Raw genomic sequence first — 27,745 nt, 5'->3', positions numbered from 1 at the left:
GGTGCTCCAGAGGGGCCTGGATTTAACAAATTCCTGATGTCCAAGGGCTGGCAGTGGGAGAACAATTCCCTGGAGCAGGAGCAATAAAAGGTTACGATCTCGGCCTTCCCACCTGGCCAGGAGAAATCCTTTGATGTTTATCCATGGATTTCCCATAAACCATTATGGGAAAAGCGGCTGCCGGGTTTTGCTCTGGCTCTGCGGGGTGAGGAAAAGCGGAGCTGTCCCAGCTCCCGGCTGCTGGTGGGATCCTTGGAGCAGAGAAATGCTGGATTTGGTCCATCGGACAACACCTGATCCCTGATTGGTTTGGGAATGGGTTGGGAGCTTGGAGCTGGTGAAGGAGGCGGCTCCAAATTCCATCCAACCCGGCCTTGGACACTGCAGGGATCCAGGGGCAGCCACAGTAAATCTGGGAATTCCAGCCCAGCCCCTCCCCACCCTCCCAGGCAGGAATTCCTTGCCCAGATCCCAGCCCAATCTCCCCTTTCCCAGTGAAGCCATTCCCTGTGTCCTGTCCCTCCAGCCCTTGTCCCCAGTCCCTCTCCAGCTCTCCTGGAGCCCCTGCAGGGACTCTGAGCATTCCCTGGGATTTTCCCTTCTCCAGGGGAATATTCCCAGCTCTCCCAACCTGGCTCCAGAATCCTGGAATGGTTTGGGTTGGAAGGGACACCTCCCACTGTCCCAGGTGGATCCAACCTGGCCTTGGACACCTCCATGGATGTGGTTTCCACAGCTTCTCTGGGAATTCCATCCCAGTCCCTCACTCACCTCACAGCCAAGAATTCCTTCCTAAACAATGGACTTGGAACCATTTTTGTTCATTCCATCCCATTTCTCCCAGTTTTCCCCTGGTGGCGCCTTTGGAAGGAGGATTCCCATCTCTATTCCCAGGCAATCCATTCCAGGCAAATTAAAAACCAAACCTCCCTGTACAAATCCTGGCTATTCCAATCCTGGAATTCTGGATTCTCCATTACCTCCAGGTGCTGAAGATGCCAATATTTCTAAAAAGGCTTTTCCATGCCTGGCATGTCGGAGCAGGGAATCCATGTTTGATATTCCGATGTTTTTTTCCATCCCATTGCTCAGTTCCCTGGATATAAAAATAAACAGCTGGAATCCAAGCCCATCCCCGAAAAGTGGCATTTAATGGACTCCAGAGCTCCAGCTGCTCTCCGGCGCTTTAATGGGAAGCAGAACTCTTGGAATTAGCCAGCCTGGAACGTCTCGTCCACCCACTGGCACTCCAGGAGTGGAATTCCTGCTCCAGACCCTCTCCAGCCTCTCCTTGGCACAGCGAGGACTTGGACACAAAGGTTTGGGATTTTTCCATGGAGCCCAGAAGTTGTCCAAGATGGAATTTTCCCAATGGTGAGAAGAGGATGGAAAATTGTCCTCTCCAGCAGAGCTCTGAACCGTCGGGATTTGGGATTTGGCTCCCCATGGAATTTTGGCTCCCCATCCCTGAAATTGTCCAAGGCCAGGCTGGAATGGGCTTGGAGCATTCTGGAGCAATGGGAGATATCCCTGCCCATGGAATGGGATGAGCTTTAAGGTCTCTTCCTTGAACCATTCCATGATTCCATGATCCTGTGACTTGGGAAAATGAAGGATCATGGAAAAATTCCAACCTCGAGGGAAGGTCAAGGCCCAGCCCCACCTCAGCTGCTGCTCCTGGTGGAATAAAATCCGGGATGCATCCACAGCCTTTTCCTCTCCATTTTATCCCAATTTTTGGTTTTCCTGCTTGGCCAGGATTTATTCCTGGCTTTTTTTTCTGGTTCTGGATGGGTTAAACAAACCTGGGAATTCCAGTTTCATCCCTTCTCCCAGATGTCCCAGTACTCTTCCATCTCTTTTTTCCAGCTTTTTTCCTTGTCCAATTCTCTCCCCTCCAGTTCTGTGGGAAGGCTGGAATCTCCCAAATTTAAATCTTTGGGGCAAATCCCTGTTTTGAGCTAATTCCTGCTTAGGATGGAGGTGGGAGAGGTAGGAAAGAGGGAATGATCCTCTCCAGGTTAATTTTTTAGGATCAAGTTGAGAAATTTAAAATTAATTAATTATTAATCAAGTTCTTCAACATCTCCGGGATTTCTGGAGCTCAGACCACGAGGGAGATGATCCCAGATGTCTCCATTACACACAAAATTTGGGATTTCTGGTATTCCTTTTAAAAGCTGATGCTGGAATTGAAGGAAATTTCTGTTATCCTGCAGGAATAGGAGCATTTTTAGGGTTTTATTTTTAGGTATTTATCCTTCCAAAGGAAATAATGGAATTCCCAATCCCTGATTATTCAGACAACTGGAAAACAGAAATAAAATCCAACCTGCCTTTGTGTTGTTGTTCTGTTTGTTTTCCCTCGGATTGCACAATTCCCAAAGAAAAAAACCACAAAACCCAGAACGATTTGGAGGCGCCTGACTCCGATTTCTCCAGTGCCTGGGCCGAAAAGAGGGATGAACTCTTCCCGGCATTCCAGCACGGAGACCTCCAAACCTCTCCAGTGACCTCCCTGTCCCTCCTGGAAGCTCCAAGGCCATTCCCACCCTTTGGAAGTGACTCATCCCAATTGTTCCCTGCGATCCACGGAGGCACACCATGAATCCAGGCTTTGTTTTCCAGCCACGGATTTGCCAACGGATGATTCTTCCCGCTGTTTTCGTTGGCAAAGAGGAATTGTAAATCTCTGGCTTACCCTGGGATTTCTTCTCCTCACTTTTCCATATCCACCAAATCCTATTTGTGTTTATTGGCTTGGGACAGAAGCACAACAGTTTGGAATCTGCTCCAAAGGGTGGAAAAAAACAGGGATAAAGTGGATTCTCCCTCCTCTGCCGGCCCCAGGAATTCCATCCCATTAAGGCACCCTGGTTCCATGATTTTCATAAATGTGGGATTAGGCTGCTTCCAGGGAAAACCTCCAGGAGACCCCAACACTGAGGTGGGAGAATGAAGGAATTTCATTCCCAGGAGTTCTGGGAAGCCATTCCCTGCGTCCTGCCCCTCTCCAGCTCTCCTGGGACCCCTCTGAGCATTCCCTGGATTTTCCCTTCTCCACAATCCCGATTTTCCCATTCCCAGCTCCAAGACGAGCCGCAGTTCCATCCCCACAATCAAAACACCGGGAACGGGAATGTTTCAGAGCGTTTCTTTGGGAATCACAGTGCTTTGGGCATTATTGCGGACAAGGCAGGCACGGGTGACCCAGAACAAATTCCAGCCAATTCCTTGGATAACCGGAAGCCACAGGGAATTCCTTCTACAGCTCCCACCTGGATTTGGAGGAGACACAACCAGGCCCGGAGCTGGATGTGGCTGTTCAGGGGAAAAAAACGGGATGGAGTTGGTTTTTCCGGATGCTCCAACCTGAATTTACCCACCGGAATCCCACGGGATCCTCTTGGCATGAAAACACACTGGGAGCACGGATTTCCTTCTGGAAATCCCTGACTCCATGGAACTGGATGCCCTGGATCCTCCTCTCCCATCCCAGGTTTGCCAGGGGAATGCTGGGAATAAAATCCAGTTTCCCACTGGAAGTGTCTCCAGAGTGAATCCCAAACTTTCAAGCCCATCCCATTCCAGGCATTCCACAACCCCAGGCGGCTCCAATCCTTATCCAAGCTGGCCTTGGACATTCCCACGGATGGATTTTCTGGGATTGACAGCGGTGTTCCCGATGGGATGGGGGATGAGCATCCCACTTTTGTCATTCCAACACGGATCACGCATCCATTTGGGGCTCTTGGCTCTGAGATTTTGGGTTGGGATCATGGGGAATTACAGCAGGATGGGAAATCCCAGAATTCCTGCAAATCCAAGAGATATCAGACCTGAATTCCCACTGTGGATTCCAGGAGAGCACTCAGGGAATTCCAGATTCCCTGCGGCACAGCCGGATCCTGGTGGAAAAGGTGCTGGGACCAACATTCCCATAGAACCCAAATTCCCAATCCCAGCAAGGGCCAAACAGAAGCAACTTTTGTCCTCGGCTCCTCAGATCCTCCGGGATAATAAAACCTCTGGAAAATTGGAGCGAATCCTGGCGGTTTGATGGGGGCTATAAACAGGGATGGGGGTGGGAATGGGGTTGGGAGGCTTTTAGGGAAAAACCGAGGGAAAACGAAGCGTTTAACGACGGAAAATGAAACCTCCGCCCTGGGATGTGCAAATCCAGAGCCGATTCCTCCGCTCCAACTTTTGGGAAAGGGCCGTGGATCAGCCAAGCTCAGCAGCAGGGATGGGGTTGTAAATCCCTATAAATCCCCATAAATCCCAAAGCCATGCTTTTTCCGCGTGGAAAACACAGAGAAGGAGCTGCCCTGCGTAATCCGGGAGCTGTTCCGATGAGAATCCCTGGATTTAATCCCCCATGGATTACATCCCGATCCAACAAAGCCATTTAAAAGTTTTTCCCTATTTTTTAAGCACAGGCTTAAAATCCTGGCCAGAGAGGGGCAGGAGATGCCATCAGTGCTTTTTCCTGGGAAATTGATCCCTTGGGATCACTTTTCCCAGCTCCTTGCTCATTTGGAGCAGCCACAGCTCCAAGGAAAACATGGAATCAAGGATAAGTCTCATCCTGCTGAAGGGAGGACAGGAAGATCCCGAATCAGCAAAGGTGCCGGAGCAGCATCCCATAATAATGGGATTTTTCTGGTGGAAAAATGGGAGATGATTCCTTGCAGGATGAAAATTTAAGGATTGACATCCTCCCAGCACTGGGAAACCCTGGGAATCATGGAATTATGGAACCAACCCCGCCAAGGTCACAAATCCCCAAATGCCACATCCCACAGGATCATCCCGCTCCAGGGACAGGAGGGAACAGCAAAAGCGGGAATGTCCCAGCATTCCCATCAGATCCATGGGAGGCTGAGAAGGTTGTGGATCATGGATTTGTTTGGAAAACAAATCCCATCCCAGGTCAGGATTTTCCCTCCATTAACACCCGGCAGCGGTGAGTATGGATTGGGACGTTTTCCATAAGAATCTTTGGGAATACAAGGGAAAATGATTTTAAAGGAAAATCAACGAGGCTCAGCCTGGAGAAAAGGAGGATCAGGAGGGACCTTCTGGCTCTGCACAACTCCCTGAAAATCTGGAGTGAGATGGGAGTTGGGATCTGATCCCAGGGAATAACAGGAAAACAGGGAACGGTCTCAGGTTGTCCTGTGAGAGGCTCAGGTTGGACACAGCAGGAATTTCCCCATGGAAAGGGCAGTCAGGAATTTTGGAATTGTCCAGGGAGGGTTGGGATCCCCATCCCTGGAGGTGTCCAAGGAATTCCTGGATGTGGCACTCAGTGCCAAGGTGGGGAACAGGCACAGCTCGGACTCCATGATCCCAAAGGTCTTTTCCAACCTTGGTGATCCCGGGATTCTGCAAATACTGACATGAAAAAGACCAAGCATTCCCAAAAAAGTGACTGGGAGACAGCGGGAGAGGAGGAAATCAAAGCCCAGTTGCTCCTGGGATTCCTCTCCCAGCTGGAATGGGAGACCTGTGGGATTGTGGAGCAGCTCCAAGGGAAAACCAGCTCCAGAATTCCATGATGGAATGCAAAGGCCTCAAAATCCAAGAGAAACTGGGATTTTGGACAGCACCAACTCCAAATCCCAGGTTTTGCATCACGGCCTTTTCCCATTCCCGTGATTTCAGCTTTGGGAATATGATGTGTCATCCCAGGGATTCCGGTTTTCCAACACATTTTCCATAGGTTTACAATATAGAAACAGGGTAATACAGGGAAAAGGGAAACTGAGGTTGGATCAGAGAGCAAGAAGTGCTCAGAATCCGTGGGATTTTGGGATTCTGGCCAATCCCAAATCCTGCCCTGAGAGTCCTCCACACATTCCCAACTCACGGATGGAAAGATCCTTTCCCCTCTCCCTCCTCGGATTTCCACTGGAATTCGGGATTTACCAACCAGAGCAGCAGGAAAACTCAAACGAAACAGAGAATTCTGGAAAATCAGGAATATTTTGGTGGAGGCTTTGGTTAGGTGTCGCTTCCCAGGTGGAATTCCAAAGGCAAGCGGAGTCTTTGGCAGCAGCTGGAGGCCTGGATGAGGTTGTTCCTTCTCCACTTCCAGAGGCAAAATTCCTTCCCAAAATTCCCAGGCAGGCACAGGAGCAGTTTCAGTTGAAAGGTTTCACCAGTTTCATAGCAGCGTAGTTCTGGAAGGATGGAAAAACATGGGAATCATGGGGGAAATGAGGGAATCATTGGAAAAACATGAGAATCATGGGGAAAATGAGGGAATCATTGGAAAATCATGGGAATCATGGGGAAAATGAGGAGATCGCTGGAAGAATGAGGGAATCATTGGAAAAACATGGGAATCATGGGGAAAATGAGGGGATCGTTGGAAAAATAAGAGAATCACTGGAAAAATGAGAGAATAATTGGAAGAATAAGGAAATCATTGGGAGAATAAGGGAAATCGTTGGAAAAATAAGGGAATCGTTGGAAAAATGAGGGAATCACTGGAAGAAAAAGGAAATGATCAGAAAAACATGGGAATTGGTGGGGGAAAGAAAAAGGGAATAATTGGAAAAATGAGGGGATCACTGGAAGAATGAAGGAATCACTGGAAGAATAAGGGAATGACTGGGAAAATAAGAAAATAGTTGGAAGAATAAAGGAATAATTGGAAAAATGAGGGAATCATTGGAAGAATTCAACAAGAACTGGAAGTTATTCCTGTACTTTGATTGTTTTTCCCAAAACTTTTTAAGACAAATTCCCACCTCTTCAAACTCTTGGAACTAATTTGGCCCCTTCCTCCAGCACCATCCCAGTGGGAAGCATTCCCAGTTTTCCCTGATTTGCTGGAGCCTCGTCCTCTTGTCTGGATCCTGCTGCTTCTTCCCGTCCTCTGAGATTCCCACAAATCCCATGGATTCACCACCCAACCCCTGGCCTTGTATCCCTACAGCTCCTTTTTCCATGATCCCACAAAATCCGGGACATCACCTGTTCTGCCCCTTTGGAAAGGGGTCCTGGAGCATTCCCAAAGCTGTGCCAGGATTTTTCTGGAATGCAGAGCCTTCCAGTAGGAGGACACTCCTCCAGCCCTGCCCTATCCTCACTTATTCCAACAACAAATCCCGCCAGAAACTCCATGGATTTTAGCCAAAGGCAATCAAAGCTATCCCAGATTTTTTTCCCCTCTGCATCCCAGAAAACCTCAGGATCTGTCCCAGTGTCAGCACTTTGTGTTGCTGAGGACACCCCAGGAATGACCTTTCCATGCTTTTTTGGGATCTCCACCACTCCTGATACCATGGAATTGCTGAGGTTGGAAAAGAGCCCCAACCCTTGTTCATCATTATCCACATCCTTGAGCATCACATCCGGATATTTTTGGAATGATTCCATGGATGGGAACTCCACCACTGCTCCAGGGCTGGACACCCCTTTCCATGAGGGATTTTCCTTAATATCCAACCCAAAATTCCCTTGGAACAACTTGAGGTTGTTCCCTCTTGTCCTCTGGGAGGAGATCCCAAATCCCACCTGGCTCCAAACTTTCAGGGAATTGTGGAGAGCCAGAAGTCCCCTCTGATCCCACTTTTCTCTAGGATGAGCCCCTTTTCCATCTCCCTCAGCTTTTCCTGGTGCTCCAGCCCTTTCCCAGCTCCATTCCCAACCCTGGACACGCTCCAGTCACTCCATATTTTCCCCATGAGGATCCCAAACCCCAAAACAGTCCCTTTTTAACCCATTGTGCTCCTCTCATGGAATTTTCCATCCCCCTGAATCCATCACCCCTCAGACCTCGGCCCATCCCTGTCCTCTCCCAGCCGCTCCGTACCGGGAAGGCGTAGACGAAGATTCCCAGGAAAAGCAGCAGGATGAAGAGGAGGATGGCCAGGATCAGCACCCACTTGTAGCGGCGCCACAGGATGAACTTCAGGGTCTTGTACGGGGACGTGAACCACAGGAAGGAGGTCTCGGGACGCCTGGACACAAGGGAAGGCAAGGTCACCTCGGAATTTCGTCCTCCTGGATCCCCAGTCCCATTCCCCTCAGTGGTCCAGACCAGCCTCAAATCCCACTGGATTCATGGTCCAGAGCAGCTTCCCAATCCCATTGGATTTATGGTCCAGAACAACCTCCCAAATCCCATTGGATTTAGGGTCCAGAAGAGACTCCCAAATCCCGTTGGATTTAGGGTCCAGAAGAGACTCCCAAGCCCATTGGGTTCACGGTCCAGAGCAGCTTCCCAACCCCAATGGATTGGTGATCCAGTCAATACCAACAGATTTATGGTCCAGAGCAGCTTCCAAATCCCAATGGATTCATGGTCCAGAGCAGACTCCTTATCCCAATGGATTCATGGTCCAGACCAAACCCCACAATCCCATTGGATTCATGGTCCAGAGCAGCTTCCCAATCCCAATGGATTCATGGTCCAGAGCAGACTCCTTATCCCAATGGATTCATGGTCCAGACCAAACCCCACAATCCCATTGGATTCACGGTCCAGAGCAGCTTCCCAATCCCAATGGATTCATGGTCCAGAGCAGACTCCTTATCCCAATGGATTCATGGTCCAGACCAACCCCCTCAATCTCATTGGATTCACGGTCCAGAGCAGCTTCCCAATCCCAATGGATTCATGGTCCAGAGCAGACTCTTATCCCAATGGATTCATGGTCCAGACCAACCCACTCAATCCCATTGGATTCATGGTCCAGAGCAGCTTCCCAATCCCAATGGATTCATGGTCCAGACCAACCCCGCCCCAGTCCCAATGGATTCATGGTCCAGAGCAGTTTCCCAATCCCACTGGATTGGTGATCCAGACCAGTCTCCCAATCCCACTGGAATGTGCCAGTTCCTCATCCCTCTGGGAATGTCCCATCAATGTCCACCTTAGTGATCCAGACCAATCTCCCAAATCCCACTGGATTGGTGCTCCAGACCAATCTCCCAATCCCAATGGACGGATGGCTGAGACCAGCTTCCAAATCTCAATGGATTCATGGTCCAGACCAGCCTCACAATCCCACTGGATTGGTGATGCAGCCAATCCCAATGGATTCATGGTCCATAGCAGCTTCCCAATGCCACTGGAATGTTCCTCATCGCTCTGGGGAGGTCCCATCAATGTTCACCTTGGTACTCCAGAGCAATCTCCCAATCCCACTGGATTCATGGTCCAGACCAATCCCCCAATCCCATTGGATAGGTGTTCCAGACCAATCTCCCAATCCCACTGGATTGGTGCTCCAGACCAGTTTCCCAATCCCACTGGATTGATGTTCCAGACCAATCTCCCAATCCCATTGGATAGGTGTTCCAGATCGCTGTTCCACATCACCATCCCAATTTCCCTGCACTCCCTCCACCAGTTCCAAGTGCATCCTACCCAGGCACAAACCCAGTTCAGCCCAGTTCCCTCCAGCTGGAAACCCAGAATTCCCATTTGGACCTGGAGAATTCCATGCCCTGGTTGTTGCTTTTCCGTTCGGGATGCTCTTACTTGGGATCCTCCAGCCTGGGGTTCATGTTCGGCTCATCCCGTCCCATCCCGGCCGGACGCTCCTCATGCTCCTGCTCCGCCACGATTTCCAAAGTCATCTCCAGTTTGCCCTGGATGGGTGAAACAAAAACCAATTCATTATCCCAAAAAACAGTGGGAAAGGTGAGGAATGAACATGGGATGGAAAAAGGGATTTGGGAGAGAAAATGTACTTTGAGCATTCCAGGATTCCAGAGATCCCTCACCTGCCACTGGAGATATTCCAGGAAAATCCCAGATCCCACTGACACCTTAATTTGGGCAGTCACAGAATCCCAGGATTGCTCAGGCTGGAAAAACCTCTGGGATCAAGCCCAAGCTGTGACCGATCATCACTGAGTGCCAATCTTTCCTGATTCCTTTATTCCCGATTTCCCTGGAACCAGCTCTGGAATTTTTGGCTTTGATTTTTTTGACCCAATTCCCTGCCTGGATCCCTCATCTGCATGGAACAATCACCAAAACCTGGAACAGCAACCCAGACACCTGGGACAGCTGGAATTTTTTCCTGGTGTTTAGGACACGAGATTGTTGGGAATAGTCGTGATATGGAATCAAATTTGGCGGCACATTCCAAAAACCACAGTGAAAATTCCCACAAAACCTGATCGTTCTTCTGCATGATGCTGGAAAACTTCCAGCCAACCACGGATCCACAAAAATCTCCCTCTGGAAACGGAATTTCTTGAAGGAAGCTTTCAGGGAATTCTGGAATGGTTTGGACTGGGAAGGAACTCAAAGCCCATCCAGCCCCACCCCACGCCGTGGGCAGGGAAAATTCCGCTATCCCAGGGTGCTCCAATCCTCATCCAACCCGGCCTTGGACACTTCCAGGGATGGGAATGGGAGTGAAGGATCCAAGGGAAAACACGGAGAGGCCACTTTACCGCCAGGATCCTCTGCTGGTCCTGCTGGGCCACGCACGGCCACCAGCCCTTGACGGTTTTCTGCTCGAACAGGGACACGGAGCGCGCGGAGGACAGGGAATCATCCACCAGATCCAAGGAACATTTTTCTGCTGTCTTGGCAGGTTTGGGCATCCTGTTGAGATCCATCTGGATGGATCCTGCAAGGAAGAGCGTTCCAGGTGAGACATCTCCGTTGGGACAGTCCTTAAAATGTGGAATGTTCCCAGATTCCATGGAGTTTGGGCCGTCCCAACCATCCCAATCCAAATTCCCAATTTTCGCCATCCCAGGTACCCACAGCTTCTCTGGACAACCTGTGCTGTTTTCCCTTTCTTGGGATGGATCCCAAAATTCCCAACTTACCCAAATAGTCATCGAAGGAGAACTTGTCGTTGTCCCAGATCTGGAGGATCAGCTGGGGTGGGATCTTGTTTTCCGTCTTGTCCAAGCTCCAGAAGTGTTCCTAAAATCCCACCAGGAAAGAAACCACAGGAAAATTAAAGATTCAACAGGAGAACTGGGGAGAGCCTGGCTCTGGAAATCCCAGAATTCCTGAGGTGTCCTGCTCTGGATCTGCAGGAGCACAAGCTCTGGAAAACTCTTGGATAAGGAAAATCAGTGGAAAACCCAAGATGCTTCTGGAAGGTGTTGGCAACAATTTACACCTCAATTTAATTATTTAAATGAATGTAACTAATTTCATTTAAATAATTTAATTTAATTTAGGAAAAGGCTCCATGGGATTCCCAAAGAGGACAGGACAGGAATTCCCACAATTCCAATGAAGGCAACTCTCCAAGGTGAGGAGAACAATGAGCGCTGAGTGCCAGCGCTCCCAAACTTCACATTCCTCTTAATTCATGGAAAAATATGGGATTGACCCTTAAATCAGCACTTCCAGCAGGGAATTCCCAAAGATCCCTCCCCTTCCACCATGGCTCCGATCTGCTCCAAGGCCTGTGGGACAATCAGAGACCATCAAATGCCAGCTCCTGAATTTATTCACAGAACATGGATATGGAAAGGAAGATTCCACGGTATCCCAGGAATCTGCTGATATCACACCCAGGCTGATCCAAGTCCCTGGCCTTGGGCACTCCAGGGATCCAGGCGCAGCAAATCTGGGAATTCCAGCCCAGCCCCTCCCCACCCTCCCAGGCAGGAATTCCTTCCCCACATCCCAGCCCAATCTCCCCTTTCCCACTGAAGCCATTCCCTGTGTCCTGTCCCTCCAGCCCTTGTCCCCAGTCCCTCTCCAGCTCTCCTGGAGCCCCTGCAGGGACTCTGAGCATTCCCTGCAATTTTCCCTTCTCCAGGGGAACATTCCCAAATTATCCATCAGTTCTGCGCCCCGGAGTCAGGAATATCCACTGCCTGGGAAGTGGCATCCGCGTCACCATTTCCAGGTGTGAAACCAGGAATTTTTTCCAACAGGGATCCAACACCACTGTTGGGATGCCTGGGAGTCAGGACTAAGAATCCCAGAATCCCAAAAGCCCTCCAGGATCAGCGAGTCCAAGCTGTGTCCGATCCCCACCTCAGCATCCACGAATTCCTTGGACAACTCCAGGGATGGGGAGTCCAAACCTCCTGGGGCACTTCCACCCTTCCCATGAAAAAATTCCACCTGATGTCCAAATAGAAATGTTGGGATAAAGGAGAAAGACAGAATCCCACCCCAAAGCCGAGGGATTGTTGGGATTGTTATTCCTGGCTCCAGAAAAGAGGAGGAAAATCCCAGCGGGATTCCTGACAGCCCTCCAAGGGTGTCCTGGTGGCAATTCCTCCTGGAAGTGTCAGAAATGACGGGATTTAATTAAAAGCAGGAAACTCCAGCGTTATTCATCCGTCACTCCATAAATTCACCCCAAGACTCGGATTCATTATTTCATCCAATATTAAATTATTAAAAAAAAGGGGTGGGGGGAAACGGTGTCGCATTCCATAGGAACATAAATATTCCAGCTGGGAGTCCGTGGGCACTCCAATCCCATTGGATTCATTTTAAGAGATCCCCATGGATGGTTCTGTTTCAATTTCGCTCCGTTCCCTGCCCGGTTTTGGGAAAACGTGCCAGGAATTTTGCATTGGAGCATTTTATGGATGCATTTGAGATATCGGATAATCCAGAAATCCCAAATGAAGTCCATGGAAAATTCCCCCTCTCCCCTCTGCTGGCTGCAGTGGGTTGGGATGGATGTTTATCCAGGGGGATGTTTATCCAAGGGGATTTTTCCCAGTTTTTCCAGCCGTTTTAAATTAAGACTGTTAAAAAACGAGGAAGAGTTGATGTTGATTCTCCCCTTTCCCAGAAACCAGGGAAAGAAGGGATCCATGGATAACAAAGCTGGGATGACCTTGGGAGGGGCTGGAAAATTCCCAGGTGGTGGAAAATCCATCTCCAAGGTGAACACCACAAGCTCCTGTGGATTGTCCCTTCCAGGAAAAATCCAGGTGCCCATCTAAGCTTGGCTTGGAAAAGGGGGAAATCCATGGAATTCTGGACTGGTTTGGGCTGGAAGGGACCTTCAAGATCCTCTCATTTCCCAGCTGGAATATTCCCTGGAAAGGAAACTTCCATGAGCTTCACGTCCTCCAGGTGTCTCTTCTTCCCAGTGAATTCCTGGCACAAAGGTTCATCCCAACATTCCCCCATTCCATGGAGGCGTCCATGCTCCAGACGCATCCCACGATCCCTTCTGGGGTGATGCAGTTTCCCAAGGATTTGCTGGAATTTCTCATTGCCCCAGCCCATCCACACGGAGCCAAACTTGAGGAAAAGCTCACACTTGGGATCATCTCCCACCTATCCCAACTGGATCCGTATCCCTCGGGATAATGAAGCTGAAGGAGAGATTGGATGGGATGTGGGGAAGGAATTCCTGCCTGGGAGGGTGGGGAGGGGCTGGACTGGAATTCCCAGATTTGCTGGGGCTGCCCCTGGATCCCTGGAATGTCCAAGGTTGGATGGACATCTGGGATCATGGAAGGTGTCCCTGGAAGGGTTTTACGGCTTTTCCCATTCCAAACCATTCCATGATTCCATGGAACCACTGGCAAACCCGGTAGACTTTGGAATTCCACCTTCCCTCCCTCCCACTGCAGCATCCAGGAAAAAAGGGAACAAAACCTTGGCTCTGCATCCCAATCCCTCATCCCAACATCCTGACATTCCAGGGATAACTCAGGTGGGGCTCAACCCTTTCCAGGTGGGAATTCAATGCTCCATCTCTCCAAATTCCCCCCTTTTTTTAATGGAAAAACACCATAAAATATCATTTTGGTGGAGAAAAATCCTGTCAAGCTGGGGACACCCAGAGCTCCGCTGGAAAGGCAGGAAAAGGAGCAGGGAATTGGGAAGGGGGAATTCGATGCCGAGTGAAGTTTGTGTGTCCCTTTCAAGGCAGCGTGAAATTCACTTCCATGATTAAACCGAGCTCCAAACATTCCCTGTAAAAACAACCCGGAGCGCGAAATTTATATCCCAGCCTTGTCCAAGCCATGGGGAAAAAAGTTGGAATTATTGTTTGAGGGTTTGTTTTCCAAGCAAAGGGAGGCTCAGGGATATTTTATGGATTTCTGCGGATAAAGCAGCAGGAAAGGCAGGGGAAAAATCAGCTCAGATGTGTTGACAGGGCTGCATTTCTCCTGGATTGTGAATGAGCTCCAGAATACAAAAAGGAAAAGTGATTTTTGGGAAGGAGAGGAAGTTTGGTCCAAAAAGTCCTGTTTCAGGCGCATCCTGCCGGAATTTTAGGGGCCCGGACATGCAGGAGACTCCTAACCCAAACCATTCCAGGATTCTGGAGCCTCTCTGCTCCGGGAGAGCTGGGAATGTTCCCCTGGAGAAGGGAAAATCCCAGGGAATGCTCAGAGTCCCTGCAGGGGCTCCAGGAGAGCTGGAGAGGGACTGGGGACAAGGGCTGGAGGGACAGGACACAGGGAATGGCTTCACTGGGAAAGGGGAGATTGGGCTGGGATCTGGGCAAGGAATTCCTGCCTGGGAGGGTGGGGAGGGGCTGGGCTGGAATTCCCAGATTTGCTGGGGCTGCCCCTGGATCCCTGGCAGTGTCCAAGGCCAGGCTGGATCCACCTGGAAGAGTGGGAATTTGTCCCTGGATGAGCTTCCAGCTCTCTTCCCACCCAAACCTTTCCCTAATTCCATGATTCCTAATCCACCTGGCCACGCTCCAGGGAGCTCCAAACAAAGGAGAACCCCTGGAAAACTCTTTTCCCTCCCAGCCTGGTTGGGCACAGGTGGTTTTGAGCAGCTCCCAATTCCCCACAATCACTCCCAACCTCTGATTGAAATTCCACCTTCCCGCCCCTGCCTTTCCAGCCGGGATTTTTACGGCCGCAGGAACCGCGCCGGAGTTCAAACAGCACATGGCGAGATCAAAAAATTCCCGGAGCCGGAATGCTCCACCCGGCTTTTCCTTCATTATTCCGGCCTTTACAGAGAGCTTTTACAAGGTGTTTATTTTCGGATCCAGCGCTGGGAGCCATGTGGTGGGAAAGGATTCCAGGTCGGCACAGCGGGATGGATTTGCCTAAAAGGGGTTTTATGGAGGGGGTCTTGGCTTTTTCCAAGCGGGATAATTGGATGTAGTACATCCTGTACTCGGGATCTGTGGGATATGAAGCGTGAAACGGGCCCGGCTGGGATTCTGTCAATCATTGGAATTGCCCGGGAAGCGCTTCGGAAGCTGGGAATTGTCTGGGATGGGGGATTTGTTCGGCATCTTCCCAGCTGAGGTGCTGGTTCCATGGAAAATAAGATGGGATGGGGATCTCTGTGGGTTTTGGGGATCACAGAGGGTTTCAGGGATGATCTTTGGGCACCTCATATTCCGTAAAAACTCAGGCTGAGCTAAAGCAGGGATCATGGAATCATGGATCACTGAGTTTGGAAAATCCTTCAGGATCATCCAGTCCAACCTGGGACCCATCCCCACCTTGGCATTGAGTTCCACATCCAGGAATTCCCTGGGCACCTCCAGGGATGGAGATTCCAAACCTCCCCGGGCAATTCCAATGCCTGACCACGAGGAAATTCCTGCTGTATCCCAAATCCGAGCATCCTCAAGGGATGAAGGCTCAGGGTGAGGTCAAGGAAGGACTTTGAGCCTCCAAGGAGGTGCCACAGGAATCCAGAATTTTCCCTGCTCTCCACCAACCACAAGGAGCCAAAAATCACAGAATCATGGAATGGTTTGGGATGGAAGGGATCTTGGAGATGATCCAGCTCCATCCCCTTCCATGGATACGGAATCTTCCACTGGATTATTTCTCTTAATTCTTTTCATCTCCAGGTGAAGGAAATTTAAATTAATTCAATTCCTCTACTGTTTGATGTCCTGTTTTCCCTAATTCCCATCATTTCCATTGTCCAACTTTCCCCTGCATTATTCCATGCACCCATCCCAACCCCATTTCTTTCCATCCATAACTGATCCAAGGGACACCAGGAGCAGCTGGAGAAACGAGGGGATCAAAATCCCATCCAAAAAACCCCCATCCACTTCAACTCCCATTCCAATCCTCTCCCTGAATCCAAAGCTTTTCTTCATCCCAACCCATGTTCCCATCAGGGATTTGGAGGCAGCTCCTTCCTTTCCCCATTTTTCACCTTTTTGGGAATTTTTTGCACAACACAATGCTTATTATTCCATGCTGGAAAACAGAGGTTCCAACCAAACCATTCCCATGGAATTGCCACCTCCAGCTTTGGAATATCCCTATTGCCCAAGAGCATTTGGACACTTGCTCCAATATTTTTCCTGCTCCAGCCTGGATGAATCTTTCCTGGAGGGATCAGTCTCTCAAAAAAAAAAAAAATCCCTCTAATTCCGATCCCATTTTGCTTCCAAACATGGAATTTTGAACAAAATTCCCAAAATTTCGCTGTCAACACCACTGAGAGCCCGAGCTTTGCAGGTCTAAAATTCCCGTTTCACCCCAGAATTCCCACGAGGATGCAGGAATTCCATCCAGGACCACTCACCTTCTTGGCCACATGGCACATCTGCTCTGCTGGCAGATAATCGAAGGGAAAGATGAATCTCCAGTTGAAATTCCCTTCTCCTCCCATGGATCTGTAGTGGACGTCCGTCTTCTGCTTGTTCTCCTCGTGTCCCACCAGCCACCTGCCAGGGACAAACAGAGCCCATGGAAAACCGGGATCGCGGCAAGGATTTGGGATCTCGCTCGGTGTCACAAATGGAATATTCCTGATCCCAATGGCTGCTGGGGGTGGGGAAAAACCTGGGAATGGGAGAGGGGAGGCAGCAGACCCAGAGCTGGGAAATCAGCCAGGGCTGGGGGGAGCAACTCCAGAACTATGGAATCGTGGAATGGGTTGGGATGGAATGGTTTTAAGGATCATCCTATTCCCACCCCATCCATGGCAGGGACAATTCCCACTGTCCCAATGTCCAGTCTGGTCTTGGACACTCCAGGGATCCAGGGGCAGCCACAGAAAATCTGGGAATTCCAGCCCAGCCCCTCCCCACCCTCCCAGGCAGGAATTCCTTGCCCACATCCCAGCCCAATCTCCCTTTTCCCAGTGAAGCCATTCCCTGTGTCCTGTCCCTCCAGCCCTTGTCCCCAGTCCCTCTCCAGCTCTCCTGGAGCCCCTGCAGGGACTCTGAGCATTCCCTGGGATTTTCCCTTCTCCAGGGGAACATTCCCAGCATTCCCAGCCTGTCCATCACTTCTTGGGAATCCCATTCCACAGCCTGACAGCTTTTCCATGAAGAATTTTTCCCTAATATCCAGTCTAGGATAGGCAGGTTCCAGCCCCTGTTCCAGAGGCAGCAATGGATGGAAGGAACGGCCCCCACTGGATTCCTGATCCATAGGGCAGATCCTTAGGCACAAAAGGGATCGTCTCACCCCTTCCCAACTGGATTTTTCAGGATGACTTTCCTTTGGGATGGAAGCTCAGGAAGCTGAGCAAGGTTTCATTCATTTCAAGATTCACTTGGATGCTAAAAATTTGGAAAGATCTCAGCAATCCCTGGATTGCTCCCACTTTTCCAGCAGCACAACTTTTTAGGAGTCCCAAAAGACACGGAACAGCTCAACTGGAGCTGATAACAACAGACTTGATGGGAATACCAGGAAAGCTGCACGGCATTCTGGATTTACAGGGGGAAAATCAGGATTGTAAACCAGGGATTTACAGTCTGTTCCCAAATCCCGCCTCTTCCTGCCCATAAATCCCAAAAAGGAACAAAAAAAGGAACTCCCTTGGCTGGGATTGCCCTGTTTGCCACAAAATAAATCCTAAATGGGGAAGGGAACGTGCCAGAGGAGCTGCTTCCAGGAATAAAGGGAATTCCAAAGAAAGCAGCCATGCAAACAATCCAATCTATGAGCATGGAAAAATTCTGGGAGAGGAGCTGGGAATGAGCAGAGGACGAGCTCCTCTCCCCATGGCCAAGCTGCTCCCACATCTTATCCCACTATGGGAACATCCAAGTAGTCCAAGGAAAAATACTGCCATGGGATCATCCCAGAGATCCAAAGAAAAAGGTTGTGAGCTCAGCAGAGACGTGTCTTCCAAAAATCTGGATCCAGAGATGGAGAGGTGTGGATTCATGACTGGAGAGGTGGATCCATGGCTGGAAAAGCGTGGATCCATAGTCAAGGATGAGATCCATATTCAGAAAGGTGTGGATCCATGACTGGAGAGGTGGACCCATTGCTGGAAAGGTGTGGATCCCTGGATGGAAAGGTGTGGATCCATGATTGGAGAGGTGTGGATCCATGGCTGGAAAAGCATGGATCCATAATTGAGAGGAGATCCATTTTTGGAAAGGTGTGGATCCATGATTGGAGTGGTGGATCCATGGCTGAAGAGGTGTGGATCCATGGTTGGAGAGGTGGATCCATGGTTGGAAAGGTTTGGATCCATGGCTGGAGAGGTGTGGATCCACAATTGGAAAGGTGGATCCATGGCTGGAAAGGTGTGGATCCATGGTTGGAGAGGTGGATCCATGGTTGGAAAGGTGTGGATCCATGATTGGAGAGGTGGGCCCATGGCTGTAGAGGTGTGGATCCATGGCTGGAAAAGAGTGGATCCATAATTGGAGAGGAGATCCATTTTTGGAAGGATGTGGATCCATGATTGGAGTGGTGGATCCATGGTTGGAAAAGTGTGGATCCATAATTGGAGATGAGATGCATTTTTGGAAGGATGTGGATCCATGATTGGAGTGGTGGATCCATGGTTGGAAAGGTTTGGATCCATGACTGGAGAGGTGTGGATCCATGATTGGAAAGGTGGATCCATGGTCAGAGATGTGAATCCACAGTCAGAACTTCACAGATCCATAACTGGTGATCCATCCATGACAGTCCCTCCATCCCAGCAGGATCCAGGTCTATCCCACCAACACCAACCCAAGAGCCACTTTAACTCCTTCCCTGCTGCTCCCCTGCTGCTCCTGCCTCTCCGGAATCTGGAGGCTCCGGAGCGGGACGCTCACCCTTTGACGTAGATGTCGCTCATCTTCTCCCCGGTGATGCTGAGGTCGTCCAGGATCACGTCCTTGGTGTTCCAGATGATGCAGCGCAGGTAGAACCTGGAAAATCCCGGGAATAAAACCATGGGAAGGTGGAAAACTCATCCCACTGAGGGATTTCCCTGGAGATGGTCCCACTCCTGCCCCTCATCCAGGTGGGTGAATCCAACCCCATCCAAGGTTTCCGAGCATTCCCCACTCCTTTCCCAAAGAAAAGATGTGGAAGAAATGGGAAGTTACCTCTTGGCTTTGCGTGGAGTGACGTTGAAAGGGGGGCCGGGATGTCCCAGGGATTTGGGAAAGAGATCCACCCACATCTGGAGCTTTCCCTGCATGGAAAAACAGAGCCCTGGAACCTTGGGAGATTCCAAACTGGAACACCCGAACCTCCCCAGGGAGATCTGGGATCTTTGGGTGGGAGCGGAGAATTCCTCAATGGAAAAGTGGCATTAAAGGTTATTTTAAAATTATTTTAGGGATAGTTGGGAATGTGTTGATGGATGTAAATCCTGAGGAACAGCTGAGGGAGCTGGGAAAGGGGCTCAGCCTGGAAAAAAACAGGGATCAGGAGGGACCTTCTGGCTCTGCACAAGTCCCTGGAATGTTGGAGCCAGGTGGGATTTGGGATCTGATCCCAGGAAATAACAGGAAAAGAGGGAACAGCCTCAGGCTGAGTCAGGGGAGGCTCAGGTTGGACACAGCAGGAATTTCCTCATGGAAAGGGTGGTCAGGAATTGGAAGTGCCCAGGGAGGTTTGGAATCCCCATCCCTGGAGATGTCCAAGGAATTCCTGGATGTGGCACTCAGTGCCAAGGTGGGATCAGACACAGGTTGATCCTGGAGGGATTTCCCAACCTCAGTGATCCCGGGATTTTGGGAGAAGAATTCTGAATAGGATTTTTAGACCAAAAATACAAAATCAAATTAAACTAGATTAAAGTACATTAAATTTAAAAGTGGGAGCAGGAGCTGAAGGGAATGACCACATCCCCCTCCCAGTATCCCAGGGCAGACATTCCCAGCAGGATTCTCCCCCTGGGCATGGTTGGATCGGGAGATGCTGCTCCTGGGCTCTTCCAGCCGCGTTCCAGGACCCACCTGCTCGATGTCGGGCTGGAGGGGGCTGTACAGGCGACGGGTCTCCACGTGCTCCGGAACCAATCCCTGCTTCCGGAGGGCGGCCAGGGCGAGCCGCTCCTCCACCGGCCCCAGGTGCGGGTTCGGGGGTTTTCCGTCCTCTGCCGCAGGGAAAACTCCAGTGAATCCCACAGGGATGGATTTTGGAGAGGAAGAGCTGGAGCAGCACAGCCTGAATTCCCAAATCCATCACCACAAACCATCCCTGGGCACAGGGATAGAATTCCCAGCAGGAAAAACCATGGAGACCTTCGTGCAACCACCCCACAGATCACAGCCAGGGAAACACGGCAAGGATCCAGAGGGATCCCATGGAAAGGAGAATCCAGGGATTGATCCCATTCCTGGATCCAGCTCTCCTAAAGGCCCAGAAATCCAGATTCCTGCCTGTTCCCACTCCCAAGGGTTTATCCCAGAGTTTAAAGTCATCCAGGATCTTCAGCTGGGCAGACAGGAATGAGTTCCCGGTGGGATCCCATTTCTTCTCTGCGGGATTTGGGGAGAAAGATGGGAATGGGAGGAGGAGGAAGGACACAGAGACACCACAGCACAGCCTGGGGGTTGTTCCAAGGTCCTACTCCAGTCCCACCAGGATATTTGTGGTCTTCTATCCATGGAAGACCCGGAATTATCTCATCCTCCCCCTCCTCACCTGCTCCACACCATCTCCTGATCCTGCCACAAATGTGCCAAGATTCCTCAATAATGGATATTCCTGCCTTTTCTTCCCAGTCAGGATCCATGCATCCATCATCCATCCGTCCATCCATCATCATCCATCATCCATCCAAGTCCTCCCTCCCCATCCCATTCCTGGACACAATGCCGTATCCCTGGATATCAGGGAATTGGTGAAGTCTCCACCCCGGAGGTGTCCAAGGAGCAACTGGATGTGACACTTGGATAAGGTTGGATTTGAATCTTGGGGATCTTTGGGATCCTGGGATCTTTACCAGGATTTCTGGGATCCCAGAATTCCAGGATCCCAGGATCTTCAAGGTCTTTTCCAACCTAAATGATTCCCTGCTTCTCTGAGTCCAACCCAAAAAATCTCCAAATTCCAGGGTGGGGTTGGTGGATTTCACCCCACAATTGAAACTAAAAGTGCTCCATAAATATCATTCCATGAATATAAATATCATTCCATAAACATCATTCCAACTCCACCAAATCCAGGTGAGATATCCCAGCTCCTTCCTTGGCAAGGAACAGCTTAACTCCAGTCAGCTGGGCTAATTTCCAACGATTTCCCAAACCCTGGAATTCCAGCTTTACGCACCGGGAAAACAACGAGCCCCTCTCAAAGAACAACAAAATCTGGGAGTTATGGAATAACAGGCTGGGGGGAGGGGCTTGTAAAATCCCAGCTCTGGTGTTTAACAGCTCCAGTTTATTCCTGGTCCGGCTCTGGAGCTCGCAGCTGGATTCCAGATCTGCTCCGGGTCAAGCCTGGGGCTTTGTTCTGCTGTTTGAACTCGCTGCTGCGACAGCACGGAGGGGGGACACGTTTTAACACCTCCCCAGCTCTCCCTGGAAAACTTTTCCATAAGGATTCCTCACTTCCCTTCTCCTCAGGGGAAATTCTGAATTCCTGAAGGAATCTGTGCTTTGTTTCCCAAGAGCACAGGGAGGGATCAGTGCTGGGCTGTGCCTTGTTTTGTGTCTCTGGTGACATCCTTGGCCTTAAAAAATCCAATCAAAATTTCGGTGGGATACGGGGAATTCTTGCCTCTGAGGGTGGGGAAGCCCTGGAGAATTCCCAGATTTGCTGGGGCTGCCCCTGGATCCCTGGAAGTGTCCACGGCCAGGCTGGATCCACCTGGGACAGTGGGAATTGTCCCTGGATAGTGGGAGTGGAATGGGATCACCTTTATGGTGCCAACCTAAACCATTCCATCATTCCAAACTGCAGTTCCTGGGTCAGGCCCGGAGGGATTTCACTTCCTCCTGGGATTAAACCCCTCTTTTTGTGCCTTAAAGCAGAGTTTTCCCAAAAAATCCCACTTGCCCCAGGAATGTTGGGTCAGAGGGAGGTGCCGTGGGGAATCAATAAACTCCCCAAATGTCCATGACTTTTCCCCTCTTTGTAGAAGGTGAGTTTGTCCCTCAGCTCCCCCAAATCCCAAAAGAATTCCCAGGTCTGTGTGTGGGACATTGTCTCCCTCTAGTGACCATTCCCAAAATGAGATTCCAAAGGAAGAGCTGCTCTGTCAGCACTTGGAATATCAGGTTGGATGCTGGGTTTGGTCCAACCCAAGTTCAGCATTCCTGGATTGAAGGTCTGGGCTCAATCCCAGGATTTGGGGCAAGTTTGGGGATGATTTAGAACCAAGGAGGACAGAGAAAAGGAGGATGAGGACAATGCCATCACTCAATCCTGGTGATGTCTCCAGCTCCATCCCCTTCTCTGCAGCAAGGAAATTCCCAAAGCATCCCCGACATCTCACCCAGCTCGGAGAGGACGTATTCCTGATCCCGGAAGATGATCCGGTCGGGTTTGTAGGTGGGAGCTTTGCAGTTGTGCTGCAGGGAGAAGAGGTGCAGCAGCTGGGAAGGGCGGAGCTGGTCACGCCACTGGTTGGGGCCGGAGCTGAAACCAAACAAAATAATGGAATTATGGAATGGGTTGGGCTGGAAAGAGGTTAAAGGTGATCCCATTCCATGGGCAGGGACAATTCCCTCTGTCTCAGGTGGATCCAGCCTGGCCTTGGACACTCCAGGGATCCAGGGGCAGCCACAGCAAATCTGGGAATTCCAGCCCAGCCCCTCCCCACCCTCCCAGGCAGGAATTCCTTCCCCACATCCCAGCCCAATCTCCCCTTTCCCAGTGAAGCCATTCCCTGTGTCCTGTCCCTCCAGCCCTTGTCCCCAATTCCAGCTCTCCTGGAGCCCCTGCAGGGACTCTGAGCATTCCTTGCCATTTTCCCTTCTCCAGGGGAACATTCCCAACTCTCCCATCATCCCCGACCTCATCCCCCATTCCCAAACTTCCAAAACTTCCCAAACTCTGGCGTTTTTTGGGGTGGGAATGATCCTTTTCCAGGATAATCCAGTCACGGATGGATGGAGGGATGAATGAATCCATCCCAGCCCCTCCTCACCCTCCCAGTCAGGAATTCCCAAGATCCCACTCCAATCTCCCATTCCTGGGATCCAGGGGCAGCCACAGCTTCTCTGAGGGCGTCTTTAGCACGAGGCCACCAGGGATGGAGCAGGATCTCCTTGGAGGAGAACCAGGACTCTGGGAAGCGCAGGAAAACCCTGCTGCGATCCCATGGCCAGCTGAGCACCCCAATCCCGGGATCCTCGGACATTCCAAGGCAGGGAGGGGGGCACCCACACGCAGTAGGTCTGGGGGAGGCCGCAGCGGGCGCCGTATTTGGACAGGAAGCGATTCTCCAGGTCGATGACGGTCTCGCCGATCTTCTCGTCCTTGGACAGCAGGTCGTAGTCGTAGAGGGTGACCCTGAGGTCCTTCTCCAGGGGCAGCGTGCAGCTCAGCTCAAACATCCTGGGAAACAGGGAAACAAACAGGATGGTGTGGTTGGAATGCCGTGGGGATGGATCCACACCCCGTCCCAACCCAATGGATGGATCAGAGCCCCTGAGTTTGCCGGAGTCACCCCGATCCACAGGGACAGGGCTGAGCTGTGCTGGCTTTGTTTATGGAGGAATCATGGAATGGTTTGGATTGGAGACACCTTAACGACCTCCTCATTCCACGCCTTCCCTGATCCCACATGGATCCAAGCCCCAGTGTCCGACCTGGCCTTGAACACTCCAGGGATCCAGGGGCAGCCACAGCAAATCTGGGAATTCCAGCCCAGCCCCTCCCCACCCTCCCAGGCAGGAATTCCTTCCCCACATCCCAGCCCAATCTCCCCTTTCCCAGTGCAGCCATTCCCTGTGTCCTGTCCCTCCAGCCCTTGTCCCCAATTCCAGCTCTCCTGGAGCCCCTGCAGGGACTCTGAGCATTCCCTGGCATTTTCCCTTCTCCAGGGGAACATCCCAGCTCTCCCAGCCTGGCTCCAGAATCCTGGAATGGTTTGGGTTGAAAGGGACCTTAAATCCCATCCCATTCCCACCCCATTCATGTTCAGGGACACTTGTACCATCCCAGGTGGATCCAACCTGGCCTTGGACACTCCAGGGATCCAGGGGCAGCCACAGCAAATCTGGAAATTCCAGTCCAGCCCCTCCCCACCCTCCCAGGCAGCAATTCCTTCCCCATATTCCATTTAAATTCCTCTCCCTCTCAGTGTTGCTTTGTTGGGAAGGTCTCCCAGCATTGGTGGCCTGGACTGGTGGGAGCAGCCTTGGATAAACAATCATCCTTGGAATTTTATCCAGTTTCTGAGGGAAACAATTATCCACGGATAATCCTTTTCCTGAACACTCAGAGGTGTCCCATTCCTCTCCATTCCTCAGGTTTTTCCTTCAGACATTGGATCAAAATTCCTGGATGAGAAGTTTCCCAAACTCTTTCCCATCAATGGGATGATCCAGATTCCTCTGCTATGGAATTCTGGCTCCGCAATCCACATCTCAGAAATCCCAGGGATTGATGAAGGGAATCATGGAATAGATTGGAACGGGAGAATCCTTAAAATCCATCCCATTCCCAATCCCTGCCGTGGACAGGGACACTTCCCACTATCCCGAGTTGCTCCAACCTGGAATTGGGTGCTGGAATGGGAAGTTCTGGTTCGTCCAGCACAATTCCCTCAACAGGACATCCAAAAAATCCCATGGATCCTGATGGGAATCCACACTTACTTCCCGAAGACGGGTTCCAGAGTGCAGGGGATGTAATTTTCCTGATCATTGATGGATTTCTTTCCCACGGAAATCTTCACATAGGGATCGCACTGGAGACGGGCAAGGAAAGAAACACAAAAATCCAAAAATGGGATTCCAGCCCCACCCTTTTCCATAGGTTGTTCCAAATCCCATCCCTCTCCCAAATCAAATATTTCAAGTTGGATTTATTGCCAGGAGAAGGAAAAAAAAAAAAAAAACAAGGACGAGATTCCATCAAAAAGATTTTTCCTGGATCCGTCATCCCAGTCACATCCAAGAATTCCCTGGAAAAACACCCAGGCCAGGATTTCTCATCACTTCTCCTGGAATTTCCTCTTCCTGCTGATTTGTTTTTTAAGGAATGGTTGGGAAACAGAGCTCAGGGAATGGAATGAGTAGCCAGGTATTCCTCGGGCTGGGATCAGCCTCTGGAAAATTCCCATCCCAGAGGAAATTTGGGATCAGATTTTGGTCTGTTTGAGGTTTTAAATGGAAAAACTCCCTTTTATTTTTCCCTTCTGTTTAATCCTTGGGAATTACTCATGGGAAATTTCTAAGGAATGAAACAATTCCATACCAAATCCATTTTAAAAATGGGGAGAAATTCAAAAGTGGTTGGAATTTCTTCATCTATTTTTCCATGTATTCCACATATATTTCCCATATTCCATATATGTTTTCCATATTTTTTCCATATATTTTCCACAATTTTTTGTGTCTATTCATTGTTTTTCCATAAATTTTTCATGTGTATTTACTATTTTCCTATATTTTTTTCTTACATATTTCCCACAGTGTTCCTTAAGTTTTCCGCTCTTTTCCAGTGGAACAAAGAGACTCTGAAAGGAATTTTCCCTTCCCAGAGTTTTGGACCTCCCATTTTCCCAGAATTTCCCTCCCAGACCAGCAAAACTTTGTAAGAAGGAATTTTGGGAAAATCAAAATTTCATTTCCTTAAGCAAGTAAACACCAAAACAACCCCAAAATGAAACCAAACCTAAAACTCTTGGAACTAATCCCGAAAAATCCCAGTAGACAAAAAGAGTTAGCTCCTGGAATACCCAAATATTCCAAGGGAGGCAGAAAACAGGAACAAATTCCTAAATTTTAGGGCAAATTTGTAAATTTTGACTCAATTTTGACCGAATTTTAACTAAAATTTGATCCAATTTTAATCCAATTTTGACAAAAATTTGACCCAATTTTAATCCAATTTGGACACAATTTTAATCAAAATTTGGTTCCATTTTGACCCCATTTTCACCTAATTTTAACCAAATTTTAACCCAATTTCAACCAAATTTTAACCCAATTTTAACCCAATTTTGGCCTAATTATGACCCAATTTTAACCCCATTTTCACCCGATTTTGACCCCATTTTGATCCAATTTCAACAAAATTTTCACCCAATTTTGACCAGTAAGGGCTGAGTTGTTCCAAGAATCCACTGCAGGAGCCAGTCTGGCACTTTCCCGCTCCGTATTTTGGGATACCTTGCCGTTGGAATCCTTGGGCTGGAGGTCGAAGGCGCGGATGACGTAAACCCGGACCAGGCATTCCTGGAGCCCCCGGGCCGGGAGCTGCTGGAACTGCCGGGGAGGCACTGGAGCGCGCGGATCCTCGGGAAGAGCGTAAATCCTGAAGGAACCCTGGGAGGGACGCGGGAATTCAGGGAAGAACACATGGAGATGGGACCAGGCTTGGAATGGGGGGTGGAATTATGGAATGCGTTGGGAGGGAAGGGAGCTGAAATCTCATTCCCATCCCATTCCCATGGGCAGGGACACTTCCAACCATCCCAGGTGGATCCAACCTGGCCTTGGACACTCCAGGGATTCAAGGGTAGCCACAGCAAATCTGGGAATTCCAGCCCAGCCCCTCCCCACCCTCCCAGGCAGGAATTCCTTCCCCACATCCCAGCCCAATCTCCCCTTTCCCACTGAAGCCATTCCCTGTGTCCTGTCCCTCCAGCCCTTGTCCTCAGTCCCTCTCCAGCTCTCCTGGAGCCCCTGCAGGGACTCTGAGCATTCCCTGGCATTTTCCCTTCTCCAGGGGAACATTCCCAGCCCTCCCAAAATCCTGGAATGGGTTGGGTTGGAAGGAACCTTAAATCCCATCCCATTCCCATCCCATCCATGTTCACGGATATTCCCACCATCCCAGCTTCCTCCAAGCCCCTCTCAAGCAGCCTTGGCCACTTCCATGGATGAGGATTCCACAACTCTCGCAATTCCTGGACTCTCAGACTTTAAATATCCCCCAATTCCCACCCCTCTGGATAAAATCCATGGAGAGAGGGCCCATCCCACCTTGAATTCCCCCACCACCGAGGGGTCGTCGCTGGAATCCTGGGATCTCCCCCGGAACAGCTTGAAAGTGTGGCAGAAGTCGGAGAGATGCTCAAATTCCTCGACATTTTCCAGCTCTGTCTCATAGACCTGAGGAGGGAAAGATGGAGTAGGGAAAAAATTCCAACCAAATCCCTCAGTCCTGGAAAATTCATCCCATGGGGAGAAATTTCTGGGATTTTTTTCCTCCTTGTTTCCCTCTGGGGCAGTGAGGAGAATTTGGAGAATCCCACGAGAAATTCCAGCCCATCCCAAAGACCCAGACAAAGCCAAAGTCTCCTGGTGGGTTTTTCATGGATAGAGACCCTCCAGCTGGGAATGTTTTCCTTAAAACCATGGAAAATCTTCCCTATTTGGGAGTTTGCATTAAATTTAACACTTTTTGTGCCTAAATCTCCCTCTTCCCTGAGGAATTTTCCTCATTCCCTGATTTTCCTCATTCCCAAACTCTTCCCAATGGGGCAATTCCCCAGTACTTCCGAAGG

General features: G+C 50.1%; 1 protein-coding gene across 9 annotated transcripts in view; it reads right to left on the bottom strand.

The window, feature by feature from the left end:
• Positions 1-3,140: 3,140 nt before the first annotated feature.
• The window catches only part of DYSF (dysferlin), a 74,218-nt gene continuing 49,613 nt past the window's right edge, over positions 3,141-27,745 (bottom strand). For all 9 annotated transcript variants that reach the window (XM_033059831.1, XM_033059832.1, XM_033059833.1 and 6 more), the window contains 14 exons: positions 27,222-27,350; positions 26,406-26,561; positions 24,888-24,979; positions 23,452-23,622; positions 22,559-22,701; positions 20,073-20,212; positions 19,215-19,303; positions 18,939-19,034; positions 16,451-16,592; positions 10,810-10,909; positions 10,426-10,604; positions 9,500-9,609; positions 7,826-7,973; positions 3,141-6,185 (listed from right to left, as the gene is read on the bottom strand). In XM_033059831.1, the coding sequence (XP_032915722.1) occupies positions 6,147-6,185; positions 7,826-7,973; positions 9,500-9,609; positions 10,426-10,604; positions 10,810-10,909; positions 16,451-16,592; positions 18,939-19,034; positions 19,215-19,303; positions 20,073-20,212; positions 22,559-22,701; positions 23,452-23,622; positions 24,888-24,979; positions 26,406-26,561; positions 27,222-27,350 (1,734 nt within the window). In that variant the 3' untranslated portion in view covers positions 3,141-6,146. The remainder of the gene's footprint in view (positions 6,186-7,825; positions 7,974-9,499; positions 9,610-10,425; positions 10,605-10,809; positions 10,910-16,450; positions 16,593-18,938; positions 19,035-19,214; positions 19,304-20,072; positions 20,213-22,558; positions 22,702-23,451; positions 23,623-24,887; positions 24,980-26,405; positions 26,562-27,221; positions 27,351-27,745) is intronic.

The sequence above is a fragment of the Catharus ustulatus genome, chromosome 5 (assembly GCF_009819885.2).
Source record: "Catharus ustulatus isolate bCatUst1 chromosome 5, bCatUst1.pri.v2, whole genome shotgun sequence".
Taxonomy (NCBI): Eukaryota; Metazoa; Chordata; class Aves; order Passeriformes; family Turdidae; genus Catharus; species Catharus ustulatus.
This window is presented reverse-complemented; position numbering and strand designations above follow the sequence as displayed.